General features: G+C 45.9%; 1 protein-coding gene and 1 long non-coding RNA gene across 2 annotated transcripts; one reads left to right on the top strand and one right to left on the bottom strand.

Annotated features, from left to right (window-relative positions):
- Nucleotides 1-1959: 1959 nt before the first annotated feature.
- On the top strand, nt 1960-5181 carry HTR1A (5-hydroxytryptamine receptor 1A). Its single transcript, XM_068176017.1, has one exon. The coding sequence runs from the start codon at nt 2284-2286 to the stop codon at nt 3520-3522; it is 1239 nt and encodes a 412-aa protein (XP_068032118.1). The 5' UTR covers nt 1960-2283; the 3' UTR covers nt 3523-5181.
- Nucleotides 5182-11386: 6205 nt separating this feature from the next.
- On the bottom strand, nt 11387-13867 carry LOC137464971 (uncharacterized). The gene is made up of 4 exons (XR_010994513.1): nt 13791-13867; nt 12949-13274; nt 12655-12728; nt 11387-12548 (listed from the first exon to the last, which is right to left on the bottom strand). It is a non-coding gene; the product is annotated as an uncharacterized lncRNA (long non-coding RNA).
- Between the last annotated feature and the right edge of the window lie 3382 nt (nt 13868-17249).

Below are 17249 nucleotides of genomic sequence, written 5' to 3'. Positions count from 1 at the left end.
TTCATCCACTGTTGCCTAAATTGCTTCTCAATTTAATTCTAAGAGAAATTACTTTCAAGTCCTGAAAAAATTAAAAAATTAAAGCTGCTTTAAAGTATTTCCATTGAAAAAGGACCCTGTCAACCTTTTCTCATTGGGTTACTCGCCAAAATGTCAGCGCAAAACATTTCTGGAAACAGTTTCCCCAAGAGCCTACCTCCCCTGTGGCTTTGAAACGCTAATTTCAGGATAATCTAATTAGGCTAATGACTTGTACACCACCATGCAAGAAGGCTGGGTGAAATTTCCCTGCCGCCCAGACTTGTGGTTTGATTGTCTTCATTCAGTAGGACGCAGATCTTCTCTCAGCGATTGGCTGAGACAAAAGGAATGCAAGGGTGCAGCTCTAATCTAGTAATCCAGCTAATCTCTATGTTTTGGTCATTTACAGAGGGGATCGAAAGCCTAGGGGTAGAGAAATGCAGTCTCGATCCCTCGTAAAAAGGAACTGGCTGGAATCTGTCAAAATGTTTTGAAGCTGCAAATTCAACTTCAAGTGTTAACTGAGAGAAGATGAAGGAAACCTGAGGGTGTGCAAAGCAGACTCTGTGAACCTCATCTCAAGTTTGATCAAGTCAGAATAAGAAAATCTTCCTGTTAAGCAATTACTTGTTTGGCTTTTTGCATCTACTGAGGTTACGTGGCAGAATTACAGAGCAGAATGAAAGATCACTAAAAATACTGAGCTGCAAGATAGTAGAAAACCTATTACAGAGTTATGTTTGAGAACTCTTATTTGCCTTTACGGACAGAGAGAAGCCTATAAACATCACCACTATTTTTCTTTTTCTTTTTTTAAATGGCAGATTCTTCCCAGGTTTGTGACTGTTAGTTCTATTTACTGTATAATAACTGAATTGCTTATGATATGCCAATCCGACACTCTTTTATTTAAGATTGCTCTCAGTAGTATGTTTCTCATTTCACTTTCTGACACAGCATTTCCCCTCCTATTGGACTGAACTACAACCTAAAACGTTTTTTGGTTTGGGATTTCTTTAGTAATTTTTATCATTTCTTTTTGCTGCTGTCGCTGCTGTTACGGTCGTGAGAGGACAGTCGTTTCCCTAGTGTGCAGTACCGTAATTCGCCCGTCGGAAGGCCGGGCGGCAATGTTGCGGTTCGTTCTACGGGGAAGTGGGCGAGCGGGCCGGCAGCCACGCACCGGCGCGGAGCTCCTGCCGGCGGGGCGTTGGGCCGAGGGCGTGAACCATCACCAACTGGGCTTCCATCGTTACAGCACTAATCAGCGGCCGAGCAGGAGCCCTGTCGGGCTGTACAGGGGTCCCTCCCGAGATACACAAGAGCGCTGCCTCCCGCGCTCCCGCTTCCCTGCATCCTCACGGCCGGTGCCGTTCCCCGGGCACCCCCAGCAGCTCGCTGCGGCGGCCGGGCAGAGTCGAGACTCACGGCCAGGCCTGACCTGTCCCGGCGGTGCTCGGCCGAGTCCCGCGGGAGCCGCGCCCTCGGGCGGCCAGCGCCTGCCTGCAGGTGGCGATCGGCACCTCCAGCGCCGCCCGCTCGGCACCGCCAGCCCCGCGCAAGTCCGGGTGTGCGCAGCCCCCCGCCGCAGCGGCAGTGCCTGCTCGCAGAATGCCCTCTCCCCTGCCCTCCTCTGCCCTCCACCCCGGCGCTGGTCCTGAGGGGTAGCCCAGAGCCCCCGCTGCCGGGCGCGGAGCTGCGAAACGATCTGTAAAGGGCGGGGGGTAGGAGGGAGAGTCGTGGAGAATTTATCTGCGGTGTCACTCCAAACGGGGAGGGGGGGGCGAAGAGGAATGACATCTGCGCCCACCCGACGATGGCGACCCAGCGAGGCCACCGCGGAAGGGGAGGGAGACGGCGAGGGGGAGGGGCGAGAGTAAGGAGGGAGGGAGTAGAGGGTAGAAAGCTAGGGGAACGCGGAGAGGCAGAGCAAGGGGGAAGAGCGCGGGTGAGCGGCAGAGCGAGGGGCAGAATCTCGGCACGCGGTGGCAGGAGGGCCGCCCCCACCGCGCGGGGCTGCGCGCTGGGCAAAGGCGGCGGGGATGGGCGGGCGTGGGGCGGCTCCGCCAGCCGCCGTCCTCTGAGCTTCGTCCGCCTCCCGCCGCGCTATATAGGGGAGGGAGGGGTGGTGGAGCAGGGGGTGCCCGGCGTGGCGAAACCGCACGGGGCGCCGATGCCTCCTGCCAGGGGAGCACACAAGTGACCGGCATCTCTTCCCATGTCTGTCTCCTGAAGCGACCCCCCCCCTACCCCCCGCCCGGCATGGATGTGGCCAACAATACTACCTCCCCAGCGCGCTCCCCCGAGGGGATAAGCGGCCCTGGGCTCGCCGAGATGACCCTGGGCTACCAGGTGCTCACCTCCCTGCTGCTGGGCACGCTTATCCTATGCGCCGTGAGCGGCAACGCCTGCGTGATCGCAGCCATCGCCCTGGAGCGCTCCCTGCAAACCGTGGCCAACTATTTGATCGGTTCGCTGGCCGTCACCGACCTCATGGTGTCCGTGCTGGTGCTGCCCATGGCGGCCCTCTACCAGGTGCTGAACAAGTGGACGCTGGGGCAGGTCACCTGCGACATCTTCATCTCGTTGGACGTGCTTTGCTGTACCTCTTCTATCCTGCACCTGTGCGCCATCGCTTTGGACAGGTACTGGGCCATCACGGACCCCATTGACTATGTTAACAAGCGAACTCCCCGGCGGGCGGCCGTGCTCATCAGCCTGACCTGGCTTATCGGCTTCTTGATATCCATCCCGCCCATGCTGGGCTGGAGGACGCCGGAGGACCGCTCGAACCCCGACGCCTGCACCATCAGCAAGGACCACGGGTACACCATCTACTCCACCTTCGGCGCCTTCTACATTCCGCTTCTTCTCATGCTGGTGCTCTACGGTCGCATCTTCAAGGCGGCACGCTTTAGGATCCGCAAGACAGTAAAGAAAGCAGAGAAGAAAAAAATAGCCGACACCTGCCTCACTCTCTCTCCGGCCGCCGTGAAGAAAGGCAACGGGGAGCCCGGCAGGGGCTGGCGGCGGACTGTAGAGCCCAAGCCCGGCGCTTGTGTCAACGGCACGGTGCGGCACGGCCAGGACGGGACCGCCCTGGAGATCATTGAGGTCCGGCACTGCAACAGTTCCTCCAAGACTCACCTGCCGCTGCCCAGCGAGGCGTGCGGCTCCCCACCGCTGCCCTCTTTCGAGAGGCGCAACGAGAAGAACACGGAAGCCAAACGGAGAATGGCTCTGTCCCGGGAGAGGAAGACTGTCAAGACTCTGGGCATCATTATGGGCACCTTTATCCTCTGCTGGCTGCCGTTCTTCATCGTGGCCCTGGTCCTGCCCTTTTGTGACAGTAAGTGCTACATGCCCGAGTGGCTGGGGGCAGTCATCAACTGGCTGGGCTACTCCAACTCCCTTCTCAACCCCATTATCTATGCCTATTTCAACAAAGACTTCCAAAGTGCTTTTAAGAAAATTATCAAGTGCAAATTTTGTCGGCAGTGAAGCCCACCGCTCCGGGACGGAGCAATGGGGTCCTGTTTCTTTCCCCCCCTGCACCGAGCCGCAGTGTGCCCCCGCCCAGCTCCTGCACAGCCCTTCCGAAGGGCGGGGGACTCCGGCATCCCCGCTCCGCGCAGCACGCCCGAGTCACTCGCTTTACGCCCGCCGGACAAGCCCTGCGGGTCACGGCAGGGCTCCGCTGGTAACGAAGGGGGGCTCCGGGAGGGCTCCGCGGCCGCCCTCGTCTCTCCCGGTCTCCGCTGCCGAGCGCCGGCGCTCCCGCCTCCCTCCCACTCTCCATCGTTCTGGGTAGACTTAGGGTTTGCAGGTCGTTGCTTGTGGTGGCTTGTAAACCACAGTGTCTGCCCGAGTAGCATCGGTAAAACAAAACCACCCTATGCAGGAAACCGCCGTGTCGGGGATTATTCTTGGATTTACGAGGCGACGGCAGTGGACCGGTCGACCACTGGACCGTCCTCGGTCTGGGGGTGTGAGTATGGAGGCTGAAGGCGACTTCTCGAGCGGAGGAAGGAGCTTTGGGCGCGTTGCTTCCCTGTTTGTGAAACCCTCAAGTGGATGTTCTTGGGGGAAAACCGCCCGTGTTTGGTAATCTTGCAAAGTACTTTCAGCAACGTCCTCGTCTGAGTTACGTGTGCCTGACAGCCCTCCTGGTATGCTAGGACCTGCCAGTTCACCGGGGTTCCCCTTGTTACAACACAGGGAAATTATGGGACTTAAAACCCCAACAGCACGCCTCATTATATATGGAGATTTATGGGGATTATTTTTTTTAAATGCCTTGGACCGAGTGTTTCCCAGCAAGAAAAGGCTTGGCGCCGTGCGACTGTCCCTGAGTACACCGCGCACGCAACGGCACAGGGAGTTTAAGCAGCCTGCGAAGTTGCGGTTTTGTTTTTGTTTGTTTTTTTCTTTTTTTTTTTTTTTTTTTTTTTTTTTCTTCCTTAAGCCGCTTGAAAGTTTCTCCTGGGACACTGCGGTTGCTTTGGAGTCAGTCAGCTGGGGCACATTTTGCTCGGGAGAAAAAAAAAAAAGATAAAGAAAGACAAAAAACAACCAAACGATCCAAACCTATCAACCAAAACATTGCCATGTGCTCCGTGACAGTAGGGGAGGGGCCGAGAGCATCAGCCAGCGGCAGTCGCAGGTGGGGAAAACAGCATCTCGCCGCAGAGAAGGGATAGGCTCTTTGCTCCTCCGGGCGAGCCCCGGCAGGGGTAAGCACGACCTTCCAATCTGAGAAGGTCTGAGAGCCACGACCATAAGCAGGCTGAAGGTCCTGAGGGTTCTCCTTGCTAACCTGGCCGGTCCCCAAGACGGATCTGCAAGCCTCCGTCGGCAAAGAGTACCCCCTCTGCCGCTAGCCCAGCTGCTTGGCCCCGGGAAACCCGGTGTACTTCCCCTTCCCCGCCTGGCCCGGGGTTGGGGCAGGACTGCGTCGACCGCCGCAAAGCCCCTCCTGCCTCCCTGCCCCTCCACTGCCTATGCCTTTCCCTCCGGCTGCGGCCGGGAGCTGGAGCCGCTTTCGGCCTGGGAGGAGGGAAAGGCGCGGGGCCAAATATCGGCACTGGGCCGGCTGCCGCTTACCCCTGCGACGGGTTGCCTGGAATGAATGCTTGACCAAATATATATATATATATATATTTTTCCCTGTTTATTTTTGTGTAATCTGTGTTGCTTGTAAGTAAAAGGGAATGTGAAATATGTGTGTCACGTGAATGTAAGTGTCCAGTAATTTCAGAACATCAACCGCTTACATTAAACGAAAATAGTGCTTTTGACAACCTCCAATATGTAGCTGATTTTCTGAAAATCTTATTTGGCCTCATTTTCGCAATTAAAGTGATTCTGATCTTATCTCTTTGATCCCTCCTAAGCACACGCGTCCTAGCTGCTCTCGAAGTGTCGGAGGGTCAGAGGAATTAGGCTAGAGCGATTAGGGAGATGAAACTTCTCCTGAGCACTCAGGTGCCCGGTGACTTTGGGAGCACCCCACTCTGCGGGTGTGCCAGGGCAGTGCGGCCGGGCACCCCGGGCAGGGAGCGGGGACGGGAGGGCCCCAAAGCGCCGGCCGTGTGGGGAGATTGCTGCTGTGCTCAGCACAGGAGGGGTTTGCTCCTCTAAGTGCCTCCTTCCTTGAATCCTGCCGACTTCACTTCGGCTCCTCCAGTTTTGCCTTTTTCCAAATAACTTTTTTTTTCTTTGTAAAGTTTCCTGTAAACTCCGCGGCAACGCTCTCAGCTGGGACAGCGTGGCCGCCCTCCGGTTCCGTACGATAGACCGCGCGGGGTCGCCGCTGCCCCGCGGGGGCTGGCTCACGACTTCGGGGTGGGATGGGACGGAACGGGGCCACCCGACTTCGCCGAGAGCCCCAGGACCTGGAAGCAGAGTAAACCCCGAGCCGCGTGTGACGGGGCAACCAGAGGGGTGTCCCTTCGTGCTCGCTTTATCCACTTGGCCCGCCCGCGCTGCAGGGCTGCGGATGGCGGAGATACAAGGGCACCCATGCCGCGGGCTGCGGGCCTTCTTGCCCCAGGCGTGCCGGCTTCTGCTTGGGAGTCCCGGAGCCTGTAAGTGCAACTGCCTTCGGCTGACGCCAGCAGGAGAGACGCGCCGTTTCCTGTCCGCCTCTGCCCCTGCTTCCCCGCGCGGACTCCATCCGCTCCTTCCGAGGGCAGGACGCTGGGGACGGGCAGGGGTCCGCCGGGGCACGCGGGACATCGCTGCTTCGGCGCCCGCCAACACCAGCCTCTCACCTCGGACTCTCTCCGGGCCGTGGCGTGGCCACAGGGGCCGGATCCCGGAGACTCCAAGGCCGGGTCGGCAGACATGGTGCTATGGGCGGCTCCACCGCATCCTCCTCCTTCCTGACCTCGCGGCGCTGTCCCAGCCACGTCGGAAGAACCAACCCAGAACTTCGTGGGAATGTTTCTCTGAACAGTTTTACATTCTCCCTCCTTCTGTTGCCTGTCTTTTTTTTTTTTTTTCCTTCGCAATAAATTTTATAACGTGCACGAAACGACCTGCTTTAAAAAATCAGAGATTTTTGTTTCTGTACTGCGATTTTCAAATTCTTAATTTAATTTCAACTACAATTTAAGAAAAACCCAACCAAATCAAATCCCTAAAAACAACCAACCAACCAACCTAGTGGTTTTTAAAACCAAATTTTCATTAAATCAATATTTGTTGTTAGTTGCAGTATTTTATTTGGTCCACTAACAAGAAACGTCCTTGCAGTTTAGACAGATTTTCAGTTTTAAAGATCCTATGGAATTTCAAGCAATGAATAAAGAAAAATCCAAATAGCAAGCGAAAAAATTTCAAGTTTTAAACAGAGCACAGAAAAGTGAGTTTTAACAACTTGAGAAAATTGTGAATATCAAAGATAAGTACAGATATAAAGGCTTTAACCTTATCTTCTTTTAAAATACCTCTTTAGACTGTTGTAAAACAAGAATAGAGTTTCATAACTCTAGATCTTCTCTGCTCTTTGGCTCCAGTTGAGGCTGAATTTGGGATTGAATCAGACATCTGACAAGAAGTGCTGGCAGAGCAATTGAAGTGTGCTTACACAGGCCAACAGTATTTATTGCTGGGACTAGAGGGATGAACACATAGGAATAAGAAAAAGACATGTAGGCTTGAGGTGGTTTCGTCCAAACTGCAAAACAGATTTTGAGACCATAAAATGTCATTTGTTTAAATAGAAACTTTCAACATAAAATTCTTGATACACCTTTCTTTCCCCTTTCAGTCCCATCCTGACAGCAACATGCTATATGTGTGGTAAAAACAACAAAACCCTTCAAATCAATGTCCCTAAATATACTCACAGTTTAAAATCCTGGTCTCTAGAATCTGCAGTTTCAAACATTTTCAGGACAACATTGTGAATCTTGCACTAAAACACATAGAGAAGTGATTAATCCCCAGAGAGAAGAAACAAAATGATGATGCAAGTGAATTTCTGTTTCACAGCTGCCCAGTTTTAACAGAGATTCTGTTTTAACAGTAGAGGTGACTATGACTCCTTTATATGTGGCTGGTGAAAACCCCAAATGGCTACCATGTAGCATGCAAACAGTCCTGCTGGTGTTCTGCAAAATCTAGAAATGATCACATGTCTCAGAATTTTGGAAGCTACAGTGTTTTCTGTATTTTTGGATCTCAGTCCAAGTCTTCCTGTTTGGGTATATGCTGCTGTGAGCCTCACTTACCTTGCTGCTCACAGCTCAGCTCATGTTCTCTCTGAGTAACCAGTGTGACTTCAGGGGCAATTCCACAGCATGAAATATCTTCTGTTGGACTGGAAGCAAAAAAATTTGGGGAATAATTCTTTCCACAGCAAGAATGTACTCTAAACTGTATAATGTAATGGGGTAGTTTCTTGACTTGGGCAGTCAGTAGCAGAAGATTCACGTACCTCTCTTGACTAAAAAAAATGCTCAAACACACAGAGAATTCTACTTAGATGTGGCCATAAGTTGCAGCCTTGCAAATGTCTGTGCCAAGTTAGTTTGGCAGACTGTCAGTATTGTCCAGAAGAATGAAAATGAGGGATAGGAAACAGATGGATTGTAAAATATTTAAAAAATTATTAAACCTGAAAAAATTTTGATAGGGCAACAAATAACCCAACCCAACTCAACCCAAATCCAGAACCCTCTTCCCCACCTGCAAAAATCAGAGGTACATAGCCATCCACATAGTTTCTGAAATTTTCACAGAACTGTTTAATATAGTGACTTCTTTCATAAAAAAACCAAAACATTTCTTGCAAAAAAACAAACTAGGAGAAAGTGAAGAAGGTACAAGAGTCATGTTGAAAATGCTTGTCAGCACAAGCAGAGGTCAGTATTTCCTCCTATTGTAATAATAATATTTATTTATTGTTTGTACCAAAAGGCATTTGAAGAATCTTTTGCTGCTAAGCAGAGCCAATATAATCCTTTCAAATCGACTTTCACATTTCAGAGCTATTCACACCCACAGCTGAGCCATAGCTTATGTACACACAGAAGCAATGAGAAAGATTTAAGATAAAGGTATTCTCTGTGGCCTATTTTAACTTGTATCGTGTTCCTACCTCTTGGCATCCCCACTGTGCTTCGTTTGGTGGGCAGACATAGGTCTAATGGATTTGGTACAGAATGCACTGAAGTGAGTATCATACAGCATATGCTATACCATTTCAGGCATATCCTCACTACTGAATGCCATGTGTAATCAAATCTTCAAAGTGAAGTCTGCTTGGTGAGGTGGAGTTGACTTATACTCTAGCCTTTTTTTCAAGTGGCTCAGAGAGAAAATGCCGTCCTTCAGACTGATATCAAAATGCGTGCCAAAAGATATATCTATCTATATCTATATCATCTATCTATATCTATCTATATCTATATCTATATCTATATCTATATCTATATATATATCTAATCTATATATATCTAATCTATATCTAATCTATATCTATATCTATCTATATCTATATCTATATCTATATCTATATCTATATCTATATCTATCTATATCTATATCATCTATATCTATATCTATATCTATATCTATCTACACAAAATATATACAGTCATTGTCTGGTTGAACTGCTATGGTCCAAGCATAAATTTTTGAACCAAAGTGAGTTGTGAAATACATGGAAAACTATTAAAATTTACATGTAAATATTATTTATTTCGAGCCAAGATCTCGGTAGATGACAATTTTTTGGTTGGCCTTTGGAAGAATGCTTCCAGATGAAGTGAAGGTGGTCTGGACTGGAAGACACTCAAACCAATCAAAACAGCACCTGGACCACATTCAGAGGTGCTGCCTGTACACAGGTTTGGCTGGCTGCCTTTAACCAGACCAATCTCAGGCAGAGATTGTGGCATAGTCACATCTTAAACAGACAAAATACTTGGCTGGTTGTTGCCTGTTGGTGATGAAGAAAAATGGGGAAGACTGATTCAATGATCAGAATCTGATTTTATTGTGGGATACAAACACTTATAGACTGTTTTAGGACAACTAGTAATGTGTACCATAATGATTAGGTTAAAAATCACATACACAAAATTATGCATATTACAACATCTCTTGCTTGCAGAATTTAATGAGATTTCATTTTTTTGGTAATCCTCTCTGATTTAATCTTCTTGCAATCTAGATCTAATTTTCAAAGTTCCATTTGCTTTTGCCATGGCATCCTGTTATCAAATCTCTTATGCTAACCAGGTCCAAAGTCCATCATCTGTCTTGTGTCCCCCAACATCCCAATATTGCCTTCAAATTGATAGCATTCAGTTGTCATCATCTTCTGGCCTCTTTGCCTGTCTACCCAGAAAAAATGGGCAAAGTGCATCTAAAAACTCTGGGAGAGAGCTGCTTGTGATAGTCTTTGGGACTTGCTCTAGAGGAGGTTTTTTGAAATTTCAGTCTACAAGGCAAGAAAGAAGTGGTCAGACAGTGAAAGCATTCAGGACAGAGAATCAGCTCAGCTTGTTTTCTTGGTGGAGACTTGGTACTGAAACATATTTTCAGAAACCTATGCTCCTCAAATGAAGAGAGCTGCTGCCTCACATTGGGCAGATGATTATAAATCTCAGGCCAGGCCACTGAGACAGAGAGGATCTGATCAGGTCAAAGTGTCCATTGAAAATTACCTCCAGCACATTTTGCTCTTTGTCTTTTCTGTACCCAGTGCTAAGAGCCACTGCCAGCTTTGTGCAAGCCAGTAGCTCCTTTACATCTGCCTTTGAGGGCTTATCCATTGTCTATCTCCCAGCCCCAAGAAAGAACAACAACAACAACAAAAAAAAAACAAGTCAGGAAATTCATTAGACCAATTTTTTCCATTGAAGAACACTATTGATTTCAGAAAAATTGCAGAAGACATGAATTCCATTTATTATTTCTTGAGCCAGCTGGTATGCTAGCTTATTGTGACATAGTTAGGCGCATATGCATTTAATCAAAATATCATAGAGGTCAAAGAGGCATTTTACCCCACTGTACTTCAATTACAGACAATTTTGTGAAAATCCTTGAGCTAGTTCTCTGAAAATTTAATTTTCAGTAGCCCTCAGGATTTATTTCCCCCATTTCCCATTCACAAGTCAGTCAATTTCTCAAAATTACTGAGTTAAAGTTTTCTAGATTTTCAAATGGCTAGCATTAAATTGCTGTGAGGTCTGGTTTTGAAGCTCCATTATCATCTGCAGTTTCATAGAAAATTTAAAAAAATCAGATTATCACAAATTTCTAGCCTGGCTTCACCAAGGGAGACAGAAAGGACCATCCTTTATCTCTCATTCTTTCTTTCTCTCCCTCTTACTCTCCATCAACCCTCTGACTATTAGTAAAAACAATGTCTTTGTTAGAAGGGATAGGCAAATACAATGCTTCCTAATGGATTTCAAGTAAATATATGTAGAATGTTTTTGAGCATATTACAAACTTTCACAGCATCACGACAGAATGTGATTTGTAAAAGGAATATAGACTGTAGCAATATAAAATGAATATTTGAGTTATTGAAATGAAAGACAGGTAACATCTAGTCTTATGCAGATTTAATTTTCTCCTTTATGAGCCATTCAATAGAGAAAAATATTTCAAGCAATACAAAGTAGCAGCCATGTTTAGTGACTTATGACCCAAACACAGTTTATGTCCTACAGCATATTGTTAATATTGCTATTATGAAATTATGCCAAAATGTCACAGAAAACTCCCACTGAAAGAGATTTGCATATCTGAATATTTAATTTGACAATATTTACGAAGATATGTGTGAAATATGTGAACAAGAAATACATAAATTACATATGCAATGGAAGCCTTTTGTAGATAAAAAATGTTTTCTATTTACTTGCAATATCCAAATCAGTCTACTTTGCTCTAGGAAACTTTATTGAGCTGCTGAAGACAAAGGTGATAACTTGTTAAGAGAGAAAAGTAGCAGTTGGTTATGAAGTAATCATAAATGCACCTGCATGGCAACAAGCTGAGAACTTCAACAGCCTTCTGATGCTTCACATGGACTGCATTTATTTTTCTCTAATACCTAAAGTTTGAGTCATGAGTTGTGTCTTCGATTTGAAAACATTTTCATTTTCAGCATCTCTGTTTCCTAAAAAAAGGAAAAAGAAAAGGATAGTGATATATATCTTGGATGAAGAAATAATTAAATTTTGTTCAAAGAACTTCCTACAGATTTTGTCAAAAAATGAAAGAGAGGAAAAAGGGGTTGTTATTTCATTCATTATTCAATCAACTTCTACTGATGTGTTTCAACAAGTATGGATGGTTATAATAAGCATTCTCCTTGAGTCAAAAGGTTATTTTTTATGGAGCAATTGAATTTTTTCTTTCATTTCCTGGGTGGATTTTAGGGCTTATGTTATGCATAAGATAAGTAGCATCAATAGTGAAATAACATAACACAGAGTAGATTACAATAGAGGGCAAAATAATCCACACATATAAATTCCAGCAGTCTTTACAGACAGTGTAAAGATTTCCATATTTTTTTCCTTTTGTTGTCTTTGTGTAATATACTTGTAGAATTGTACCAATTTCATCTTGTAACATAAAGTAGTCTAGTAAATCTAAAGCTTTAGAGCCAAATACTATGATTATTATTCTCAAAGGCTACTGGGCTTTGACATCACAATTTCTGAATAGGGGCAGTAGATGTTGTAATGAAAATTTACCAGTAGGACTGTAGAGTATATCCATACTGCACATCTTCTGGAATTCATCCCAAAGGGAAGTGCACACAAAGTGCCAGCCTGTACAAATGAGGTAGTCTTGTCTTTGTTGCATTCAAACCCCAAAGAATTGAGGAGTTTGTGTGTGAAATCAAGCTCCTCGGATTCCTCCCAGAGTGTCAAGCAGGGAGTGCAGCTCATCGTACTCCTGGCTGATAATCCTGAGCCAGGCAGTCCCGCCCTTGAGATCATGGCACTGACAGCTTCAGAGCTGGCTGTCATCGTCCTTCAAAGTATATCCTAAATACAACCAGAAAGTAAGAGCTCTTCAGGTTAAGATACAGGTATGACAGCTGAAGTACCCCTGACACAAATACTGCAAAGGTCAATATTAGGGTCCACTTACCCTTGGCCTTTAAGAAGAAGATGAAGGGAGAAAACAAAATCTTTCTCCTTCCTTGCTACTTCATCCTCCTTTTCCTGAAGAAGCATGTAAAAAAGCAAAAAGGGATCATGTTGGAGGAAGACTAAATTCAGAGTCTTGAAGCAGCTACTTCTAAATGTAATTAAATGTAATTTAATTCAGATTTAAAAAAAATATTACTTAAAAAAAATAGTTCTAATTTAACGAGATCTAATCCAGACAAGGTGGCGATTGGTCAAAGGTTGGACTCGATGGACTTGGAGGTTTTTTCCCAACCTTAATGATGCTGTGATTCTGTAATTGAGATATTACTTTATGGCAGCACTTCAGACCCCTGTTGGTGAAGGTAATTTGACTGTTCTGTGGGACTGCTTAGAAGCTCATGAGGAGACAGTCAGAAGGGTGAGAGATAGGCAGCAGATCCAGTAGGAAATGAGTTTTGGCTTGAACTTGCCTGAAAACCTAAAAAGACTGATAAAGAGTGCTGTTCCCCAAGCTTGAAGATATTCTTGTGATTGGGATCACAAAGCACAGCAAACAAGATATATTTGATCCTTTGATGTCAGTAATGGTCAGGACAGTCCATGCAGCCTTCTCCTCTCCTGTTTTGCCACAAAATAAAACATTTGACAGGAATCTAAACACTTTTTTTTTTCCAGTGTGTATAAGAGAAGAATGCAGGAGAATATTAACAATTAATCCCTGTTCTCAACCAGACATAAGTTTAATAAAAAAATGTATTGCAGCAGGATGAAATTCAAATGTTAAACAACCCAGGGAAATAGTCAATCTCAGGAAGAAGGAATGAATTGCATGCAGCGCTAATGTCAGATGAAGAAAGCATCAGTTATCAGACACATCATTCATGCTGGCATTTTAAAAAGTCAGATAAAATTGGGTTTTTTAAACATTTTGACAGTGTTCTTACACTATTAGTTTCATATGCTAAGGATATAATAAAAATTTTGAAATTAATATTAGTGTGCATGAAACAGGTCTCAATAGTGATGCCTGAGGCAAAATTCCTGTGTCTCAGGATATACAATTTTGTAAACAAGAATTTTCGGTGAGAAATCTCAGAGGGGCACATGGACCAGGATATTCTGGGAAAAAAGTACTAAATTCTTTTCTCAGAGCAAAATTTTTCATCTTAATATTCATGGCCATTATGAGTGGCAGAGGGTTTAGAAGGAAGTTTGGAAGGAAGTTTGGAAGTTTGGAAGTTTGGAAGGAAGTTTGGAAGGAAGGAAGGAAGGAAGAAAGTTTGGAAGAAAGTTTGGAAGGAAGGAAATTTGGAAGGAAGGAAGTTTGGAAGTTTGGAAGTTTGGAAGGAAGTTTGGAAGGAAGGAAGAAAGGAAGGAAGGAAGGCTGCTAAATATTAGGAAACTAATAATTCAGATGAAATACTTAGTCCAAGCAAGAGAGAGTCACACAGTTTAGCTAAGTGTCAATTAAAGACCAGCAGCTGGGCTATCTGCCCACCAGGAGCCTTTGACGCTTCAGGTTTCTCTCTTTCTATTTGTCAATCTCATCCTTTGTAACCTCAGTTTTACACAGCTATTTCTACCAACACACATAGACTATACCTCAATCACCATGTTGGTAAAAAGCAAACACTGAAAAAAAACTAAACCAAAAAACCAATGCATTTCACCTTACTGTGTATGGTGATTTTTAGAGTTGTTATGTCTCAGTTTTTCATGACTGTGCAATTCTTCAGCTTGGAATAAATCCCTTAAGAGATGACAGATTTTTATCTGGAGTAGGATCCAGCAAGTATTTTAATGGAATAATAGAATCTCAGAATAGTTTGGGTTGGAAGGAGCTTTAAAGGTCATCTAGTCCTACACTCCTACCGTGGGTAGGGACAGTTTCATCTAGATCACTTTGTTCAGAGCTCCTTTGAACCTGACCTTGAATGAGCTCCAGGGCTGGGGCATCTATCACCTCTATGGGCAACCTGCTCTAGTGATATCACAGACACAGAATAACAGAATTAAGTAGCTTGGAAAAGACCTTTGAGATCATCAAGTCCAACCCATGACTGAGCACCACCTCATCAACAAGATCATGGTACCGAGTGACATGTCCAGTCTTTTATAAACACATCCAGGGATGGTGACTCCACCACCTCCCTGGGCAGACAGTTACAGTGCCCAATCACTCTTTCAGTGAAGAATTTTTTTCTAGTGTCTAGCCTTAACTTCCCCTGGCTCAGCTTAAGGCTGTGGCTTCTCATTCTGTCACTGGTTGTCTGTGAGAAGAGACTGACTCCCACATGACTGCACCTTCACTTCAGGCAAGTGTAGGCAGTGATAAGGTCTCCCTGAGCCTCCTTTTCTCCAAGATAAACAATCCCAGCTCCATCACCTGCTCTTCATAGGACTTGTGCTCCAGACCCTTCACCAGCCTTGCTGCCCTTCACTGGACATGCTCCAGCACCTCAACATTCTCCCTGAATGAGGTAAACTGAGGGGCCCAGAACAGAACACAGGATTCAAGTTGTGGCCTCACCAGTCCCAGGTACAAGGGAACAAACCCTGCCCTGGTCCTGTTGGCCACACTATTACTGATCCAGGCCAGGATGCCATTTGCCTTCTTGGCCCCCTGGGCTCACCCTGGCTCACGTTCAGCTGCTGTCATTCAGCATCCCCAGGTCCCTTTCTGCCTGGCCACTGTCCAGCCACTCTGTTCCCAGCCTGCAGCATTGCAGGGGATTGCTGGGGCCAAAGTGCAGGACCTGGCACTTGGTCTTGTTAAACCTCAGATGGTTGGACTCAGCCCATCTATCCAGCCTGTCCAGGTCTCTCTGCAGAGCCCTCCTACCCTCCAGCAGATCAACACTCACACCCAGCTTGGTGTCATCTGTTAATTTACTGTGGCAGACTTAATCCCCCCATCCCAATAATGAATGACGATATTAAACAGAACTGGTTTTATCACCCTTATTGCAAAAAATTTGTTCCTTGTATCTTTTGTTTTAAAACCCTAACCCTTGTCCCATTGCAAGAGATCCTGTCCCCATCTTTCTTATGAGCCTATCAAATACTGAAAATTCCACACAAAAGTCTCCCCAGAGCCTTCTCTTCACCAGGCTGAACAACTCTAACTCTCTCTGTCTTCACAGGAGATGTACTCTGTCCCTCTGATCATCTTCCTGGTTCTCCTCCAGACCCACTATAACAGGTCAGTAAGTTTCCTGTGCTAAGAACTCCAGAGCTGGATGCAGTGCTCCAGCTGGCATTTCACCAACACAGAGCAGAGGGGCAGAATCCCCTCCCTCACCTTGCTGACCATGCTGCTTTGGATGCAGCCCACGGCATGTTTGGCTTTCTGGGTTGTGAGTGACTGTCACCAGGTCATGTGCAGTTTTTAAGCAACCAGTTCCACCAAGTCCTTCTTGGCAGGGCTAGTCTCAATCTGCCCACCTCCCAGCCTGTAATGATACTGGGCCTTGCTCCAACCCACTTGGTTGGAGGACCATATTTGGCCAAGGACCTTGCACTTGGCCTTGTTCAACCTCCTGATGTTCATATATTCTTACTTCTTAATGGCTCAGGACAGCCTCCATCACTCTGGATAGTATCCTATTCCTTAGGCTTGTCATCAGCATCACTCAGCTTGGTGTCATGTAAAAACTTGAAGAATGAAGGCTTATGACTGTAAGACTTGGCAGACAAGCAGTCAGACCACGTTAATTCACATGGTGTCAATATAAGGTTGGCTGAACTGCCTGGCTATCTATATGCCAGCAGATGCAGACTTTGATGGAGGTGCTATGCTCTCCAGCTTTGTAGTGTTATATTTTAGTACAAAATGGCTGCATTTGTAAGCTGTACAACTCAAAAGGTGATTCTAAGGGAGGTATCTGAAAAAGAAAGAAGCAAGGGGAATATTTTTCCATCTACAATGGCAGCTGAATACACAGCTCTCAAGGTTGTATTTTATAATTTGTTTGCCTGCGAAGTCAAGGCACCACATGCAAATAATTCATTCACATTCCTCCATCCAGATTTACTCTGATGTCTGTGAGCTGCATAATTTAAAGGTTTAACTTTAATTCGATCCTCCATGTCCCTCTCTTTTAATTTTTGGTAAGGCTGTTTACAGTTTGTTGAAATTGCTATGCATGGGATTTGCAGGGCCATGCAACAAGGAGTTCTTTGCAAATGTTGTATGCAGCTGGTAGATGGCCCAACAGTACTTCCTCCAGGAATACTTAGTCAAATCTGGGCTAGATAGTGGTGTATCAAAAGTGCCCTCCTACACAAACCTAAGAGAGGTCAGTTAAAATCAGCTGCTACAATGAAAGCTGGTTAGAGCCTAGATCTCTTAACACTTTACTACTAGAAGACTTGCAGTGGAGAGGTTGTTTCTAGAGTAGGAAGGTATGGAACATGGACTTTTGCAGTACTTGCTTTCCTTATGCACTTTCATACAGCATTTGGAGATATGTGTATTGTTGAGAAGCAAAGCTGAAATGGTTAGTGTGAACAAATTACTAAGAATTTTTCAGTTCTTTTTGTTTTGTTCACAAGCTATTAATGAGTATATTTTTTCTGACTTAACATCCACCT

Source organism: Anomalospiza imberbis, chromosome Z, assembly GCF_031753505.1.
Source record: "Anomalospiza imberbis isolate Cuckoo-Finch-1a 21T00152 chromosome Z, ASM3175350v1, whole genome shotgun sequence".
Lineage (NCBI taxonomy): Eukaryota > Metazoa > Chordata > Aves > Passeriformes > Viduidae > Anomalospiza > Anomalospiza imberbis.
This window is presented reverse-complemented; position numbering and strand designations above follow the sequence as displayed.